Consider the following 18,670-nt stretch of genomic DNA (forward strand, 5'->3'; position numbering starts at 1 on the left):
CACAGCTCACAAACCCTCACTTCCACTGTCACCTGCATTACCTCTGAAACTCAAATTTATATTCCACGGCTTCCATCAAGCTGCACTTTTTCTCTGGCGGCAGAGAATATTGCCCTTCATGCCCATTGGGCCCATCCTTCCAAATCACACAGATTCAGCATTGCATCTGAACCATGTCCATTTGTGTGCAGCCCCCACCTTGTGTCCTGTCCTTACTAAAGTGGGCAGAGAAATGAAAACAATATGCTGAAAAGGAAAGAGAACATATTTTTAGAGCCACTGTCCCTGTCTGCAGTCAAATCTTGAATCTCTGTACTGACTCCCCCAGGCTCACCTGCCTGGCTTGAGGTCTTCAGGAGCTCTGTCGATGACACTGGTACTGCTCCTGCATCTAATTAAAAATGGCTTATGCAGCCATTAATAAGTGGAAGATAGAAGCTGAGGGTTCCTTAATAAAGTTTATTTAATCATAACTATGCTTAGGAAAATACACTTGTAAAGGTTAATATAATGCAATTTAGTTTAACTTTATACTACATTTTGAACAAAAGACTTCTTATACATGATTTAGGTAAAAACAGGAAGTATGATCTGGCTCGTTTTACATCTATTACAAACGCAGAAAAGACTGTCATGCACTACAGTAGAGAGCATGAAAAAATTACCTTTGGTTTAATTCAGAGAATACAAGTATTGCACTGTAAAAGCATCAAACATGGTGCAACTAAACATCATAAACATGTTTCCATGCCAGCTTACAGAAGTTTGTTAGCTAGTGTAATTTTAGAGGGCGGAAAAATATATGTACACATAAAACAATTTCTTTAGCTATTTGGATTCTGTTAATATCATATCCACGCCACATATCTACACAACTGACATTCAAGAAAACTCTTGAATTTGATTTAATACCTTTCAGCTACATTAAATCAGTTGAAATCAATGACTTTACTGTATCTTAACTGGCCTGTCAGCTGTTAAACATTCTTCTTTAAATGACTGAAGTTCCAGCCTAGATCATCAAAACCCAGAAACAACAATTGCAAACCATGGATTTTAGGTGCCTAGCTAGCCATTTTTTGATCATTTTTCAGGGCAGTTAGTTTGAGTGTATAGATTCATACAGAAAAAGCCCAAAACACATGACTCAAACAAGGGCTGGCAGTGTAGGGGTAGATCAGCATGCTAATCCTTCCAACCACGTATTGGAGGTTGAACACAAATACAGGTATTATTGCCAAAAAACACAAACATGCTAGCATTGGCAAAACCAACACAAAATAATTTAACAATATTGAAAAAGACCAAAAAAAAAAAAAAAAAAGCATTGTTTAAAGGGAGACACAGCAATGTAAGACCACCATATATGGTGGGCTACGTGACCCACACTCCCCTCAAATACTCATATTAGCAGTGCCTAACATTTGAGATAAACATAATGCATTACATCCTTGCCTTTTTACTGTAACATAATCCCAAACCTTGCAGAGAATTCCAACACAGTTCTGCACCAAGATTAGCTAGTTCAGGACGTTGTGGATAGGTCTCAAATAGAAAAAATCAACTTTTCTTCTTCTTAATATGTTAATAATTTATTTTCAGTTTCTCATCTTGTAGGAGGAAACTCCGCCAAAGAGGAGCCAATTGTTGTCTTTGAAGAGTTCTTGTCAGATCAAGCATTGAAACCTTGACCACTTCACAGAAATGTGCAGCACAGTATTTCAGAGAACGACCTTTGCTTTTGTCTCACAGAGAGAACTTTAAAGTCAGTTAACAGCATCGTTTTCAGTAAAAAAATAACAGGAAAAAATTATCAGGCCAGTCCATGAGTTTACTTGAACACAGTTAAAGTCCTTGAAGTCTCTCACAAAATGGCAAAGGCTCTTCGCAAGGATAGGAAGGGAGCTTTAAATCTCTACACAGCACTGGAATTCCCAGCATCTGCTTACATCACTCACAAATGGTGGCAACATTTATATATAAAGAAATACTATTACCAAGAAAAAAAAAATACATCTAAAACTATTACAACTGGTAGTTTAGGAAAACAATTCAACTAGGTTTGTTTTCTTAATGTTTAGCATAAATATAGTTGCAACTTGATCTTGAGTTGACAATGATTGTCACAGCCAAGGTAAGGATTGAACACTATCTATGCAAACAGAAACTCACTATACATTATACAACTTATTTCTGCCATGAGGGATGCCTTCCCTCTCAAATCTTTGGCCTCCTATTACCAATCTCTCCCAAAAGTAGAAGCAATGTAGCATTGTTGCTCTCAATTCATTCACAGCAGTGGGTTTGTTTAGAGGAGAAGATGCTGTGGGGACAACACAGTGAAGAATGGGGTTTATTCCAGAGCTTACACAGAGAGAGTTACTTGCAATAAAGGGCTCTGACAAATGCTGTCTGAGCTCTTTAACTCCACTCCCCAAGTAACACCTGCCTCCAAATTTGCTTCTTTGGAGCTGTCCCCAACTGCTCCCACTGGAAAGGCAGCTAATGACAGTCGAAGAGTGCACAGATGGGACCTGGAGGGTTTTGCTTCTTCCCTGCTGGTTTGGATTTTGTTTACATTTTGCCACTGCTTGGCTACAAGCAGTCAGGTATGCAATCTCTCTTGCATTTGTGTGTGCTGGAATTTAAATCTGTTTAGAATTAAAAACTCCTCACATGACATGTAGACCTGAGATGACAATCTGATAACTTGCATGTTTCTCTCTGCATGGAAGCAAGATGGTTTTATTAAATGCAACTTGAATTAAAATAGAGCAGAAATTCCTACAGATTTTAAATGTCAGGTTTGTTGCTTACCAGCTGATTCATCTTTATTTGTTTGCTGGGGTTTTTTGTATATGAAATGTTAGATTATATCACTGATACTATTTTATTTTTTCAAAGCTCATGAAATTTGACTGCTGTCCACCACAAAAAATGAAAATGGAAGGGGAAAAAAAAATTCCAGACTTGCAGAATCTGCAGACTGTTTCCACTGAGAGAGATTATTTTCCTGTCTGGTGATCCCAAATTATAAATCAGAATTTATTGCTCTGCATGTGTATTCAAAGTATCAGAAGTGGCATTTCCATGACAGAATAAATCCTGTAAAAGTGTTTTGGAACTGCATTGGTATCATTTTGCTCAAGGGCTCTACAATTCTAAACACAGTCAAAAATACATAGCCAAGCAGTTCAAAATTTCAGCAACTTCATGCACAGTTAATCCCACCCCAGGAAAACAAGAAAAATCTGCAGTAAGGAGCATCACAGAAAACTATCACAGAAAACTGTTCCACGATAAGCAACAAGTCTGAACGTTTCCAAATAAAAAAAACTTACACATACAAAACCAAACATGCATATATAAAGTGTACGTATACTGCACAAGCACTATTCCTAGAAGATTAAACTGCATAGGTAAAAATCAAAAACAAGTGCAACATTTTAAGCCCTTAAAGCACAATCAAAAAACAAAAAGCAGGAATTAAAAATAACAAACTTGCTCCCCCACAACAAAGCCAATTACAGATCAGTGATTAAGATATTAATCAAGACAGAGGTTCTCCAATCAAAAGTTGGAAGGACTGCTCTCAAATTTTGGCTCATCATTCACGCTTAGGGGACCTGAAATGTACGTTCATAATTGTAATTAGCTTAAACAGTTATGTTCATCACTAGCCAACTTTGATTTCTTTTACAAAGTGCTCTTTATGTAATAGAAGCTATCTTCCTGGTAGAAAAACCACCAAGTAGTTTAACACTTTGAACATCAAGATACATTGAAAAGAACTAAGATTAAAAAAGGGAAAGGGAAAAAGGGAGAGAAAGAGAGTTGGCTGCTAGAACAAAAAGCAACTTATGCCAGTGGCTCTATAAACATCCAACTTGTATATTGTTAGCTCCAGTCTTGTTCCTAAAACTCAGTTTATAAAACAGCTGCATAAGCTAATAGACTAGAAGCTTACGGTGACTTTACAGGACGCAACCTCTTACACCCTACCTGCTTTCTCTAATTAAGAGATCCAATAGTTAATGAGTTCACCATGACACATAAAGTTGTCAAAAATATTTTCAACTTAAAAAAAAAAACTAAACCAAAAAAAAGAAACCAATGCAGACACTAAAGCAAACCGTGCTTAAAAAAAATCTACAGTATTTTTACAAAAGCTGTGTAAGATCTTACAAAAGAAGATTTCCCAAACCACAGCTATTTCTACTCCTGCCCTTTTGCTGCTTTCTCAAGATAATACACATTAACTAAGTGCCTGTTGAGGTGCTTGCTGTATTCACCTTCCTTTTTGAATGAGCGGTCACAAAAAATGCACACATAGTTCTCCCTGGCCACCACGGGGTCCGGAGCTCCTTGTGACATCTTTGGACTTGTTTCCTCTTGCACAGAGCGAGCACCATTTAACCCCGAGTCATCGCTTCCTTCTGATATGTTGTCACTGATGTCACTGCCTTCGTGGCTGTGGATGCCCTCATCCTCATCCATTTCCTGAGATTCATTCACGGCTGTGTTATCCCGAGGTAAGGACAGAGCCACTTTAGGGCTTTGTGTAGACCCTTCTGCGGGCACAGGTGCTGGCACAGCATCCCCTGTTGACTCTGTCGCTGACAGGCATGTCTTGGTCAGGTCCATCAGGCTGGAGTTAGTCTCAGTTTCTGCCACAGTTTCCTCTGGCTCCTTCTCAGGTGCCAGATCTGGTACGACATCCATGAGTACATCCACGCTTTTCTCAGAAGACGCTGTATGGGAAGATTCCTCAGAGCAAACGTCTTCCCCTTTGTCTGCCTGTCTCTCCTCCTCTTTTGCACCACCAGTGTCTTCACTCTCTCCTACTGCCGCAGGCATTTCTTGGTCCTCTACCTCAGCTTCTGTGTTTGCATCCTGAGCTGGCAGACAAAGCTGCCCTGGACCTTGGATGCAGTTTCCTTTGGGATCAGTGCTCTCCCCGCTGAGAGCATGACCACCATTGTTGTTTAATGCCACTATGTCAGTGGGATCCTGCTCCTTCTGGTCACTGCCCTCGGTGTCCAGCTTCACACCTCCATCTTTTTCTGTGACAGGATACTCATCTGGCATCTCCTCTTCCTCAATCTTCTCCTGATCAGGTTTACTACTTTTTTTACTGTGCTTAATTTTCAGAGCTTTCTTTTTTCTGTTTTTCTTGAGGCAAGAATTTTGCTTTTTAGGCTCTTCCTCTGGCGCAACATCAATTTTTTGAGCTTCCTGGCAGTCTCTGGGTTTAGCTTCCACTTTCTTTTTCTTTTTTGTTACTACTGAGGTATCATTTGCAGGCTCTTGTTTTGAGGAAGTTGCCTCAGTCTCTGCCTTTCTTTTGACCTTCTTTGTTTTACATGTTTTCTCAGTACTTTTCTCAGTTTTAATATCCACCTCCTTGTTTTCTGAAGCTGATTTCCGACTTCTGGTTGTCACCTGGCCTGCAGAAACATTGCTTGCTGACTTCTTTTCCTTTGCCGAATTATCCTTTTTCTCCACCTTCACAATTTTCTCAGTTTTCTTTGCAGCTGAATCCCCTTTTGTTGGTTCCTTCTCCGCTTTGTCATTACCGCTCTCAGAAAAGTCAGCTTCGCTCTTTTTAGTCCGTAGCTTCACCTTCGAGACATCCATGGTGATGTCAGAACAATCGGGATGCCTGGACTTGATGTGATACTGCAGGTTACATTTTTTAGACGCTGCATAGTCACAGACAGGGCAGAGGAACTGGCGCGGGTTGATGTGGAGCTCGACGTGCTTTTTGAAGTTGCTGCGGTCAGCGGTTTTGTAGTTACAGTGCGGGCAGATCAGAGGCTTCGGCCCGTTGTGCACTTGCCTCGCGTGACGAGTCACTTCGTGCTGGTTTGAGGCCACGTAGCTGCACTGGTCACATTTGAATGGCTTCTCACCTAAGGGAGGAAGGACGGAAGGGAATGATGGTGATTATTAAGCACGGTGTTAGTGGGGCACATACTTCCCACTAATACAGATATAGAAATATGAAACTTGAAAAGGATAAAAAAAAAATATCCATGCGCCTTTAAAATTAAGCAAAGTCAACATAAGAAATCCACAAGTCACAAACACATTCACAAGACACTAAGAACAAAATACAAAAAAAAAAGAGAGAAGGAGTGAGGGCTGGGAGGAAGGGGATCCAAAACCAAACAAGCAGTAACAACGTCAAAGGTTCTGGCTAGGCATACATACCGGCAGAGATCTCTCTACAGTAATATTAGCAAATGGAATCCATACCCAACTGGTCCATTGAATGCATTGTAGAAAAATGGAAATGTAACATTTGATGAATAGCAGTTTCACACAAACGTATCAAAAAAGTCCAACTTTATACAGATTTAGCATACTTCATGTTTGCATTGAAAAGGAAATGAGGGAAAAGAAGCTAGCAAAACCTAAGAACATGAAAGGGGTGCCCAAATGATCTTTACCTCTGAAAAAATTCTGTTCACTGTTTTGGTGCCTCAAACACATAGTGCTCTGGCTGCAGGCTACTCTTGACAAGGCAACCAAATGCAGTCCACAGCCATCATGTTACTATTAAAATCTGCATTCGTATTAGTGTAATGACTCCTATAGAAGTGTTCCTGAAATGTTCTGCTTAGTGCATGCCACTGCAGCAGAAGTAGCTTTCCCCTTACACATCAAAGCAAATAGGAAGAACACTTCTAGTGCAACAACTCAAGTCCAAAAATACTTTGGGAGCATCTCTGTGTATGTGCAAATTTAGCTGAGGAATTTGAGATGCTCCTGAGCTCTGAACCAGCATCTCAAAACTCATCTGCAGAACCAATGCATGCTACTTCTTCAGTATGTTGAAAATCCACTCCAGTCCCTTGTGCTCATGATAGAATAGTGTTTCTCCCACCCCTGCAAGCCACTGCCCATACTCAAGCATGCTCTGTGGCATGACTCAGGAGACCAGCCAGCCTGCACTGAAGATGTGGTACCTGTTTGTGTGTTAACCACAAGATCTGCAGCACCCTCACAAGCTCTGGAAAAAGCTGTGCTGCCTCCCTGGCAGGAAGCAGGGGAACAATTGTTGTATGAGTCCAGATCATCTCATGTCTATCTGCAGCATCTATTTATTATTTAAAGAAGAGCTACTTTGATTCCCTCCCTCTCCACTTTACTTCCCTCTTTTTTCCTCCCACTTTCTGGTGACACTTTCTACAAGTTTAAGCTTGATGTGTTTATTGCTCATCCTTCCTCCAAGTATAGAGGAAGGATCACCATCTTTATCATCTACACTTCAAAGAATAGTTCTGTGCTGCACTGTGGGAGGACAAGAACAGCCTCTCTTACATACACATGAACAAGCTGTTCTAAGTGCATGAGTGCTCAGAGGCAGCTGCAACTGGGTAACTCAAAGACAGCATGTGAAGAGCTTGTGTCCATGGCCTCTACTAAATCCTGGGTTTTATTGTGCAAGTGAAAAGGATATGTACCAAGATGGCTAAAAACAGCTGTTAATTAGGCTCTAAACCACTGTCATTGTCTGTCTGACATGGGAAGAAAGCTACAGCACCCATGGGCCTTAAACAGCCAACTGCAGGAGTCCAGAAATCGCCATAGAAAAGGTGCAGCTGCCTGGGCAATGCAACAAAACATACAATAGAATTTAGGAGAGCTATTAAGAGAAGTCCCCTGATAGCAAAAGTCATGCCTTCCTTCAGAGACTTTTGAGGCAGGGGCCACAGGCAGATCCCACTCCTTACCTCCTCTGGAGTTGAGACGTCCTTGCACAGAACTAGGGCATAGTAATATGTTCATGAAATGGTTTCCAGGTTCAGTATTGACCAAACCATTTGCAAATTTGGTGGTTCATTTGCAAACCAGAGCCTCAGACAAATATTATTTTTGTTTCTGAAAGCAGAATACTACATTTGCAAAACTTTCACAGCAAAATACTGACATGTCATCTTAAAGCTGGCTATTTTTAATGGGCCCAAGCCCCTCTCTACTAAAGTTAAAATTGCCTGTCTCCTGGTTTTAATTAAAAGCCTCATCAATTGAAATTGAGACAATTACTGTTCAGGAGACTTCAACTCCTGTTTGTCAGCATTAGGAATTCACCTAGGGCTGGTCAATTCAGATTTTACCAAAACAATTCAAAAGCACAGGCACAGGTCTATCTGAACTCCCTTATGAGAGTGATAAAGGATGACTATGCTTGTGTCTATGGTGTTACAACTCCCAAAACTGCTGTTAATTCATTCAAAAACAGATTTGCAAGAGCCTGACAGCAAATGTTTGCAACACCACAGCTCACGACCAGTAATGGGAAATAAAGGCTAGTGAAAGTTGCTACTTTGGCTTTTAGTGCCACAAGACTGAGTCACTTGTGAACATCCTCTGAGTTTGCTTTTTTTCTCGTGCGTCTCCTTGCCATAAGCAGACACTAATTTACATCACTGTGTCATACTAAACAAAGGCTAAGGGTTCCCTCAGAACCCCTGCATGAGATGCAATCCTAGGCATCACAGAGGAGATTCTCAGTTACTCAAAATATTCCCAGCTTCACTGATTTGAAATCAGCTATGACAGCAGACAGTGTACAAGAATTTGTTCCTATATCAGCACAATGTTGTATTTATTACTAGATTCCTAGGACTACTAGAGCAGCCATATGAATATCAGAATAGACCTTGAAAAGTAAAAAGATATATTCCCATTGTCAGTTTTATTCATGACACTTAGCGAGACAACCTTTTCCATTAAAAAAGGAGCTAAAGCTCAGGCCTTACTGGCTAAGATGGCATCTCACACAGAACTGGGCAGACTGCTTTAGGTGGCCCTTCTGGAGGCAGGGTCTGGCCCAGATGAGCTGCAGAGGTCCCCTCTGACTGCAGCCACGCTGTGATACTGTGAGCCACCCCCTTTGCTCAGCCACACTGCTGCCACTCCGTACCAACCTGAGTGGGTGCGCATGTGCCTGGTTAAATGGGTCTTCTGAGAGCTGGAGTAAGGACACATCGCACACTGATAGGGTCGCTCCCCTGCAAAACAAACAGCAAAGCAGTTACTGAAACACAGCAGGTTCCCAAACTTGGTCACCAAGCCACACAGGGGAGGCTGTCACAGATTCTCACACTGTATTTGAGGGCACGTTATCTCTCAGCAAAGGGACAGTGAGAAGTAAATGCCCGAGCCAGACCGCTGCAACGTGTCATGGCTTATGAATGAGGGTAGCAAAAGGGCAGGATATGACAGAGGCACATCCTAATGTCCCCCTGGGGTCAACTGTAACCTCAGCCAAAAGATTATGAGGACAGACAACTTTAGGAAGCCTTAAGCCACCAGACCTGACTCCCCTACAGCATCTTCTCCCAACACTCAGAAGATGCACAAAAGATCCTGTACAAAACAAGGTATGTTCTTGCTTTGCTTAACACCTTACCTGAAACCTCCATATTTAATTTGGATTAAGATGGGATACGACCATCCATTACACATGGACTTGCATTTACCAGAACACAAGTGCAGATAGAGCAGGTCTTTGCTTCCAAAGTTTTACTGGCAGAGTGAAAACAGTTTGCAGCATGGAAAAGCATGATGCCCAGATCAGTGAAATTATGCTGCTAGCAAAAGCTTAAGTGCTGCATAAACATTTGTTTCAAAAGTCTCAAAACCCCCCGCCTGAAGAGTTACTGGTTCTGGAGAGCTAATGGAAACTAAACGGTCATAAATTATATCTCCACTGAGGACAGTCAGCTTGCAATTGTAGCTAAAAATTGTATCAGTACAATGATACTTGAAAATCTTTTTCAAGTGAAGACAAGCTGCAAACAAAGGCAGACAGTTTTATAATTAACATGTTAGGCAGGTCTGGATAAGCACCAGGGTGTCTGCCCCAAACTGCTAGCACACTGTCTTCCCTACAAACACTTTTTAGTCTTGGGTGGACATCCACAAGAGAAGAGAGGAGTGAAGCTGAAAAGGGGAAAAGAAGTTACTCAGTCCTAGTATTTATTTAATCATAGCCAGAATTACACAGCAGCATTTTGATAAATTTGCTACATATGAGGTATACAACCAAGGTGCTCTCCAAATCACAGAGACCTGGACATCCACAAAAGCCATGCACACAGGGCATGTGTTCACTTTCAGAGGCACAGCTCTATCTGCAGCAGCAAAGATCTGCATCTGCCAGTGTGTGATGTGAGGCTCCACTGCCAGCCTGTGCCAAAACAGCAGTAGAAGCGGCCTTTGTAATGCAGATTAATTCCACATTTCTTCCTTCCATCAAACATTTAGACTATCGTTCTTGATTAGATCAGCAGTTTAAAGGTAAATTCACCCTAACAACCACAACTCCCCTCCCTTTCCAATTAAAACAAGGTAGGAGATTGGCGCAATACACACAATAAGATTAAGTCATGTTCAAGGGAGGGGTAGTCCTTTTGGTACAAAGAAATGGTTTTGGTTTTAAATTACTCCTTACAATTAAAAAATATGTGGCCAAAGGTCCTGGAATACTCAGTCATATCTTCTTCCCATTACCTGAAATTTCAGATCTGTAAAGTTACCTACAACATTAGGAATGTGAAACAGGCTTTCTTCCATGGCCTTTTTTACATAGGGCACAGCCACAAAACATACTAGATTTAAGTAGAATGACCACAACTAATTTAAAATGTGTTATTGCCACTTGAGAATTAAATGCATTGTACAGGCTGTTCTGTCAAACACTATTCCCCAAAGGATTTGTATTGTAATTTTACAAGCTGTTTCATTATATGCAAACAAGCCATTACAAAAAGCTCTCCAGAAGACACTTACAGAATAAGCCCCAATCTAGCCAAAGCTCAAGCAGGCACTTAACTTTATGCAAATGAACAGGCACACTGACATCGGCATACATGTTTAAGACCATCTTGTTAAGGAAAGTTCCCAGTGTGACCATGCAGGAGACTCTCAAGAGTCACTCTCCCAAGGCCAGACTGCTGGGACTAAAGCCCTTTCATGGTGGGTGGCTCCAGTGACCCAACAGGTGCCCCCATGACTCCCTGCACACCCCACTCACACACGGTCAGACCAGGTTTCCTTACCAGTTTGACCCCAGGTTTCCCACAGCAGTCTCAGATGTCCCACTCCATAAAGCCACTTACTCATGGCACAGTAACACAGAAACACCTGGAACTGTTGCCTCCAAAAAGGACCCAAGATAGGAACCCCTGCACTTTTATACCCTCACAATCTACCCGCTGACACAAATCTCACTGTTCCTCCCCAGTCTTCTGTTCCTGCTGCTGAGCCTCTCCATGTCCATCTACCTTGCTGGCCTCTACAGTCTTCATCTACTTTGTTGTCCAAAAGATTGGCAGTTCATGGCTCCTGCCATGTCTCTCAGTGCCCATCCATCTGGCTGGCACCACCAGTACAGGGTTGGCAACCCGTGGCCTCTCTGTGCCCTCACCCTGAGCAAAACCTGATCTCAAACTGCAGCTTGCACACTGAGCTACCTGCACCCAAGGTATTCCTCAACAACCTCTTGATAAAACCTTTTTTTTTAATGTCATTAGAAGTCTCATCTGCTTGAAACAAATCTGCTTCTGTCAAACTTCAGAGTGGCAAGCAAGAAAGATCCCCTCTCACAACCAAACTTTAAATTAAAAAAACTAAAAAAAAACCCAAAAAAACCAACCACAAACCAAACCAAAACCAGTCCAAAACTAGACACAGAACATTGCGACTGACTGAAGCAAATGTCTTAGTTATACAGCCCTTCAGATTATTTTCAATAAAGTTTTCTAAAAATTTCTTCTAACAAGCAAAATAAAGAAAAAAGAAAGATAACAATGCTGCATTGTCTTGCCCACAGTACAGCTCCAGAATCAGCAGGTAAATCAAGTCACAACTTGGTATAAAAGGTCTAATGAGCACAAACGAACCCAGGTAGATCTGTCCCTGACAAAAAGAGTCCTTTCTGCCCAAGCAGGAGAGGAACAGATTGTCCTGAACATCTCCAGCCAGCCACTCCTGGGTAGCAGATAGGCCCCTCCAGATGTAGCTTTCCCAGGTGACAAGCCTATGACCATCTGTAGGGTCCTTCAAACACCCCTCTGCCCAAGGTCCCCAACATTTGTCAGCAGCCTGTCCCACAAGCACTGTCACAATCTGCACAGTAAATTCAGCACAGGGCAGGTTTTGGGACACCTGCTTTGCAACATGAATGAAAGCAACAACAGGCAGGCAGATAACTCTGCCTGTCTTCCTGTGGTCCCCAAACATGCCAAGGATTGGTATTTTTCCCAATCATGCAAAGTACTAGCATGCAGCCCCCTTCCCTGCTCCTGGCCACATTTTAGTGAGCTGAACCAATTAGTCCCAGGATACAGGTAGAAAACTGAGACTGGCTTTCTTCAGCAGCAGCAGCACATTTATCCTGTAAAATTCCACTCTGTACAGTCAGTGCTTCAGAAAAGTGTATGGCTCTAAAACAACAGAATCAAATTAACTGCAAAGAGATGCCTCCCCCACAAGTTCCCCCCTTTTTCCCCCACAAAAAAAGTCTGATGAAGAACAAAAAAACAGGAGAGAAAGAAAAGCTTGTATCCAAAATTATTTAACCTATTAGCAATCAGGAAACCAAAGAAACAAAAAGCAAACAATTCCAACTTTCTTCTTTAATATTCTGAATACATAAAATAGGAAGAAAATGATGGATGGATGTAACCCATTTATTTTCCCCAACAAATTTTTTTTTTTATTTTTAAATGAAAACTACAATCCAAAGCTATTTTAGTATCATTCAGCCAGTTTTCACTAAATTCAATACTGCTATGTAAACAGTCTGCAATACTTTTGACTATAAAATAGCTGTGGGTGTTTTTTCAGGGGTTTTTTGGGGAGATTTTTTTGTGGGATCTGGTTTTGTTTGTATTCTTTAAGGCAATACACATTAGTATTGGCAGAGACTTTTAGCTTAGTGTATAAAATATACCTGCCAGGAGCTTGTTCATTTTTCTAGTACTCTAGCTTTAACACTCTCCTCCACAAAACTAATGTTACTGGAAGCAAGGCACATTCCTAAATCATTCTACTAACATATTTGGAAGTTTTTAATCAAGCGAGAACTGCCTGAAAGAACTTAACTATGTAGTTATGAAGTAGCAAAGAAACACCTAAAAGGGTACACTAAAACATGCTGAAATCATAATCACTTGTTCCAGCTTAATTACAGTAACTAAAAGAACCAGAAACCCTGACTGCACAGCTGTCTTCAAAGGAGAAAAAAGGGCTCTGGATACGCTTGATTTTTTTAAAAGTTTAATACAGTTCATAGGCAAATTGGTCAAATGCAGTGATAACAGAGCACTTCCCCAGCAAACATGCTTTCATGGTAGTTCCTGTAAAACTCAACAAACACTTTCAGAAATCAGAAAGGGGGACCTAATGTCATCTACAATTCCAAGCAGAGATTGATTTCAAGTTGAGGCAAATGTAAACTAGCCAGGAACCAAAGCACTGGCTCACATTTGGCCATGAGCTCCCCACAAGGTTCATTTAGGTTTTTTGTCTACTTTTTTGCCATTTTTACCTGGTCTCTTTCTTGTTATCTCCTACAAAACACACAAAGAAAATGAGCTAGAGGACAAACAACACCATCTTCCTAATACCTCTCACGATAAACTTTGGTTACTTGTTTAGAAAAAAAATAGACAAGACCGAGTTTGAAATTGATGGTATCCACTGAACAACAGCACACAGCTATTTTAAGGAAAGAATAAAGTACTAAAATTCCCAGCAGACCCTACCAGCCCCAACAAAGCAGACACTAAAGCGAGCTGACAAACGCAAACTCCTGCACACTTAAGCTCAAGCCCATCCCTGAGGCCTCTGGAGTGCCCACCCCTTCCAGACAGCTGCAGACAACTGAACTGAAACCTCCAAACCATTCATGCCACTGCTGTGACAAAACATGACTTTAAAGGAGAAATTCCCCAGTGTTTTGCTCAGCCAGCACAGCCTACAATAAAGGGGAACCAAGTCAGGTGAGCACGCTAGATGGTTAGCAAGTGAGCCCTCTCCCCAGAAAAGCCCTGACACAGTGGAAATAAAAGTTTCTAAGAAGCAGCAAGGAAGTTCTGAATTGCCCTCTCACTTCCACAAAAGGGATCAGGAGGCCAAGTAACTGTACCCCATAGCCCAGAGAGGTGAGATGGCTACGATAACCCCTCCTCAAAAGGAGTTTTGGTTCGTCAGAACTCCCCATGTGCGAGGGTGGTGAGGTTCTCTGATGAAAAGCAAGGTATTTCCTAAACCACCTGTGGTCCCAACTCACAGGATGGCAGCAGCACTGCAGTCCTCTGATTCCACTTGCTATACACCAGGGTAAAAAGGGGCCTCACACTGTCTCTTCCAATTACAAACCAAGGTTAGAAGAAGTCAGGAAATCAGGCCAGACTCCCCAGAAGGCTTCCTATAGGGCAACAGAAGTGTGTGTCTACTTCTGGCTGCTGCAGTGATGCAGGGCCTAGAAAAAACGAAGCCTCTGAGCATGAAAAGGAATAAATTTACTGTTCAATTCTTATTCTGACTTCATAGATGCTGGAGGACTCCTCTGCATGCATATATCACCTCACTCTTCTCTGTAATTACATTGTAGTCAAGTTTCAGTACAGTCTAAAAGTATCATTTTCAAAACTGCCTATGAGATTCAGGCACCTTTTGTCAATCTGCTTGTTTTGGTTTTAGACTACATCAGGTTTCGGTGTTACGGACTCTGACAATTATCACAGGTACATTTTGTCACTTCTTCTTCAAAAAATTGGCTTAAAATTACTAAATAGAATGCCCTTCATCTCATCTTGGGCACCTGACATTCCCTCAGTCCTCCAGGACTACAGACTGGAGCTCAAAGCAAATTCCACTGGGGTATAACCTGGTAGCACCAGAGAAGAGAGCACAAAGCTTTATCAGATAGAACAAACTTTGCAAAAAGACTCTGCTTGCTTCATTTATCATGGATTCTCAGGTAGTCCTACTGCACTTCAGTCAAAAGAAGATTAAAAACTTACCTGTGTGAGTTCGAATATGTTGGATATAATTGTTCTTCCTGTCTGAAAAATAGGAGCACTCTGAGCAGGTATACACTTTCCTGGGAAAATGATTTCTTAGGTGTTTTTTCCAGTGATATTCACTGACAGTAGTGTATGTACATATGGTACACTTGTAGACTCTCTCATTTTCCCCTGCTTTGTTGTGGTGCTTCAAGTGAGCCAGATAGTGATCATATCTGTTAGTGTTATAGCCACAGCGATCACAACGTATTGGCCCCTTAGAGAAATCCACCTCTTCTGCAGTGCAGGAATCAGACTCCTTCACCTGTGCTTGCTTTTCTGCATTTTCTTCCACAAAGAACTTCTTAGCACTGTGAACCCTGATATGATGCACAAACTCCTCTTCGGACTCTGCCTCATACTGGCAAGGCTTACAACGAAATGGTTTGCTCTTCAAGCTCTTACACTTGTCCTCTGTGCTTTCTGGAGTACCCGGTGCTTCCAATGAGGCATCTTTGTCCACACTGGGAGTCTTAGGAGGGGAACAAGCAGCTGGACCTTGAGTTTCCACACTAGGAACCTCAAGGGAGCTTAATTCCACATTTTCAGGTGCCTCACGGTCACTCTCTGCAGCCTGGGTATCTTCCATACCCTCTCCATCACTATCTGAGAAGTTGCTGTCCCCCACCGTTGTCAGTTCTGCCATTTGTCTCTCTTCTCCCACCAGGTAATCACAGCAGTTGCCACTAACTTCTCCCGTCAAGGCCACATTTGCCAACATAATAAGCTGAGGAGCTGCCAGCTCAGCTTTAGAAAGGTCCTGCAAGTCATACATGTCGTTGGACAATGCCATGCCAATATTAGAACTGCCGGGAAAGAGGCTGTTCCCACCAGACTGTCCCAGCACTTGAGTTGCCATGGCAGTATTTCTGTCGAAAGAGAAAAGGAACACCTGTAAGCACCTGAGTGTGGAAAAGTCTCCTCTGCTGTGTACCGTCGAAGCAGCCCTCCAAGGAACATCAAAAAACTAAAGCTCTCTGCTGAGGTGCTGGGGCAGCGGGAAGCAGAACCCGGAGCTGAGGGGTCTCGTTCTTTGCCCCAAGGAGCAGTTGGGCTTTTCCCTACGTGTGGTGCAGGATCCCACCGTGTGGAGGACGGGTGGGAGGCGCTGACAACGGGGGCCCAGGGCCCAGGCGGGGCTCGGGACAGGTGAGTGGCCCCGGCCCGGGCCCCGCGGCTCTCGCCACGCCAGACACCGGGGGATGGGGGGGTGCAGGGCCAGCCGGTGAGTGCCGCGGCCGGACTCGGCCGAGTGCCCCTGTCCGGCCACCGCCCGCCCCAAGGGCCCCGCCGGGCCCAAGGCCGCCAACAAAAGGGGGCGGCACGGCCCTGCGGCGACCTCCCCGCGGCCCGGCGCACATCCGCCGGGGGAGCCGGGCCGGGCCGTGCCCCCGCCACCCTCCCTCCTTCCCTCCCTCCCTGCCTGACAGGCATGCGGCCATTTTCTGCCTGCCCACACAAAGCGCCCTCCCCGCGCCGCCCCCGGCCCGCCCGCTGCCGCCGGCCGGTGGGGACGCCCGGCTTCCTCCTCCCCCCGCGGCGGGCAGGGCAGGGCAGCGGCGCCGGTGCGGGGGCGCGGGGCGGAGGAAGCGCCTCGGTACCGGCAAGGTCACAGCGGCCGCGCCCACCCGATGCCCGTCCGCGGGAGGGGGAGCGAGCGGCGCCCCGGGCCTGCTCCCGGGCCCTGGGCCTGCGGCTGCGCCCGGCCCGGCCCGGCCGGCGACAGCTTCGCCTTCCGGCGGCGGCGCGGCCCGGCGAGCGCCCCCGCGGCCGGCGCGGCTCCTTAGCCGTGGTGCTGATCGCCCCGCGGCCGGCCCGCCCGGCCGCCCCCGCCCGCCCGCCGGCCGCAGATCAGCCCTGGACAGCGCCTCTCGCCCGACTCCCGGCCCCCCCTCCCCGGCCCCGCCGGGCCCCGCCGCACTCACTCACCCACCGGCGGCGCGGGGCCGCCCGGCCGCGCGGCTGCTGCGGGGCGGGGCGGGGCGGGCGGGAGGCGCTGCTGGCGGCGGCGGCGGGCGGAGGCGCCCCCGCATTCCAGCACACAGCGCGCAGCGGCGGCGCCGCCCCGCCCGCCCCCGGCAGGAGGGGCCGGGCCCAGCGGGGTCACCCGGCAGCGGCGGGGACACCGGGCGGGCGGAGTGCGGGGGGGAAGGGGCTCCCGCCCGAGCAGAGGGTTGGTGCCCAGGGGCAGAGCTGGCGGCCGCGGGGTTTGTCCGTGCCCGGCCCCGCTGCCGTGAGTTCCTTTGTCCCGTTCAGGGATGATAACGCTGATCTGACCAGCTTCGAGGCGGTGCCCACGGCATCGTTTCCACGAGGCGAGTCCAGAGAAGGGCAGCGAAGCTAGCGAAGGGTTTGGAGCACAAGTCTAATGAGGAGCGGCTGAGAGAACTGGGTGTTTAACCTGGTGAAAAGAAGGCTCGGAGTGACCTTATCACTCTACAAGCAACTGAAAGGAGGTTGTACCAGATGGGGGTCGATCTCTTCCCCCAGGCAACTAATGAGGAGAGGAGAGCCTTAAGTTGCACCAGGGGAGGTTTAGGTTAGATATTAGTCATGGAAAGCGTGGTTAGGCATTGGAATGGGCTGCCCCAGGAGGTGGTCATCATCTCTGGAGGTGTTTAAGGGAAGACTGGATGTGTTGGTACTTCTTGCCATGGTCTAGCTGACACGGTGGTGTTCGGTCAAAGGTTGGATTCAATGGCCTCAGAGGTCTTTTCCAACCTACCTGATTCTGTGATTCGCCCTGCTCCACCATGGCATGGTCTAGGCCACCAAACTACTCAAATTGCTCTCAAAACATAAAGTGCTGTATGCAGCTATAGGACTCAAAACCTCCATAGACTATCCTCATTGTTCCAAAACCAGGGGAAACCCCCAAAAGTTGCTTTTGCAGAGCCCAGCAATGCACTCACTGGCTGCAAGGGAGAGCTCAATAACAGCATCCAGTCCTGCCTAGGTGGCAATCCCAATCCTAAATGAGGAACCCAAATTTCTTAGTTGTTCTTTATTCTCTTGGGTACTCGTGTGGCTCTTCACCATAAATATCGGAAAAATTTCCTTGGCCCTGAAATTCCTCAGTCTGAGCTGATTTCTAAATCTCAACATTTTGATATATCACTGGGAGGCTGCAAAAACCCCTCTCTCTGTGTCATCTGGCCAGCCTCAAGCAAGCTGTGTTGCACTGCCTGGCAGTGGGTGCAGAGGCAGGGCCAGCCACCCCTGCTGGCAAAGCAGAAATGTCTCTGAAACTGGAGAAAGCAAATGGGATTTTTTTCCTAGGTACAAAAACAACTGGAGAATGCAACCTACATCAGGAAATGTTGGAGGAGCGTAAAGATACTTTGTTAGATATTGAAACTGAGAATCTAAAAAGTATCCCTGATCTGTTCCTGTGAGTAACTGCTTTCCGGGCCTGGACAGCAGAGATGTGATGTGTGTGCTGGCCAGTCTTGCCACCTGACCCTAGCTTAGCTATTTCTGTTTCCCAAGGGCAAGCTCCTTTCTCCAGCCTCCTTATCTGCCTGTCTGTCATTTTCATCATCCAGAAGAAAAACTCTGTAATACATGTACGATGTATTATGAAT

General features: G+C 45.0%; 1 protein-coding gene across 3 annotated transcripts; it reads right to left on the minus strand.

Annotated features, from left to right (window-relative positions):
* Positions 1 to 439: 439 nt before the first annotated feature.
* Positions 440 to 17,066, minus strand: REST (RE1 silencing transcription factor). 3 transcript variants are annotated; one of them, XM_030239066.2, is made up of 4 exons: positions 17,016 to 17,066; positions 15,045 to 15,955; positions 8,937 to 9,020; positions 440 to 5,912 (listed from the first exon to the last, which is right to left on the minus strand). In XM_030239066.2, exons 2-4 carry the CDS (start codon positions 15,943 to 15,945, stop codon positions 4,216 to 4,218), a joined length of 2,682 nt encoding a protein of 893 aa, XP_030094926.1. In that variant the 5' UTR covers positions 15,946 to 15,955; positions 17,016 to 17,066; the 3' UTR covers positions 440 to 4,215. The 3 variants fall into 3 exon arrangements, with proteins under 3 accessions (XP_030094926.1, XP_030094928.1, XP_030094927.1); XM_030239068.2 differs by having other exon boundaries at positions 17,020 to 17,037; XM_030239067.2 differs by having other exon boundaries at positions 17,012 to 17,027.
* Between the last annotated feature and the right edge of the window lie 1,604 nt (positions 17,067 to 18,670).

The sequence above is a fragment of the Serinus canaria genome, chromosome 4 (assembly GCF_022539315.1).
Source record: "Serinus canaria isolate serCan28SL12 chromosome 4, serCan2020, whole genome shotgun sequence".
In the NCBI taxonomy this organism is placed as follows: domain Eukaryota; kingdom Metazoa; phylum Chordata; class Aves; order Passeriformes; family Fringillidae; genus Serinus; species Serinus canaria.

Excerpts from the sequence above, each read along its gene's own strand:
- REST (XM_030239066.2), bottom strand. The coding sequence starts at position 15,945 with ATGGCAACTCAAGTGCTGGGACAGTCTGGTGGGAACAGCCTCTTTCCC. Across the intron at positions 9,021-15,044 it reads ACATATTCGAACTCACACAG|GGGAGCGACCCTATCAGTGT; the intron begins GTAAGTTTTTAA and ends TTTGTTTTGCAG. Across the intron at positions 5,913-8,936 it reads GCACATGCGCACCCACTCAG|GTGAGAAGCCATTCAAATGT; the intron begins GTTGGTACGGAG and ends TTCCTCCCTTAG.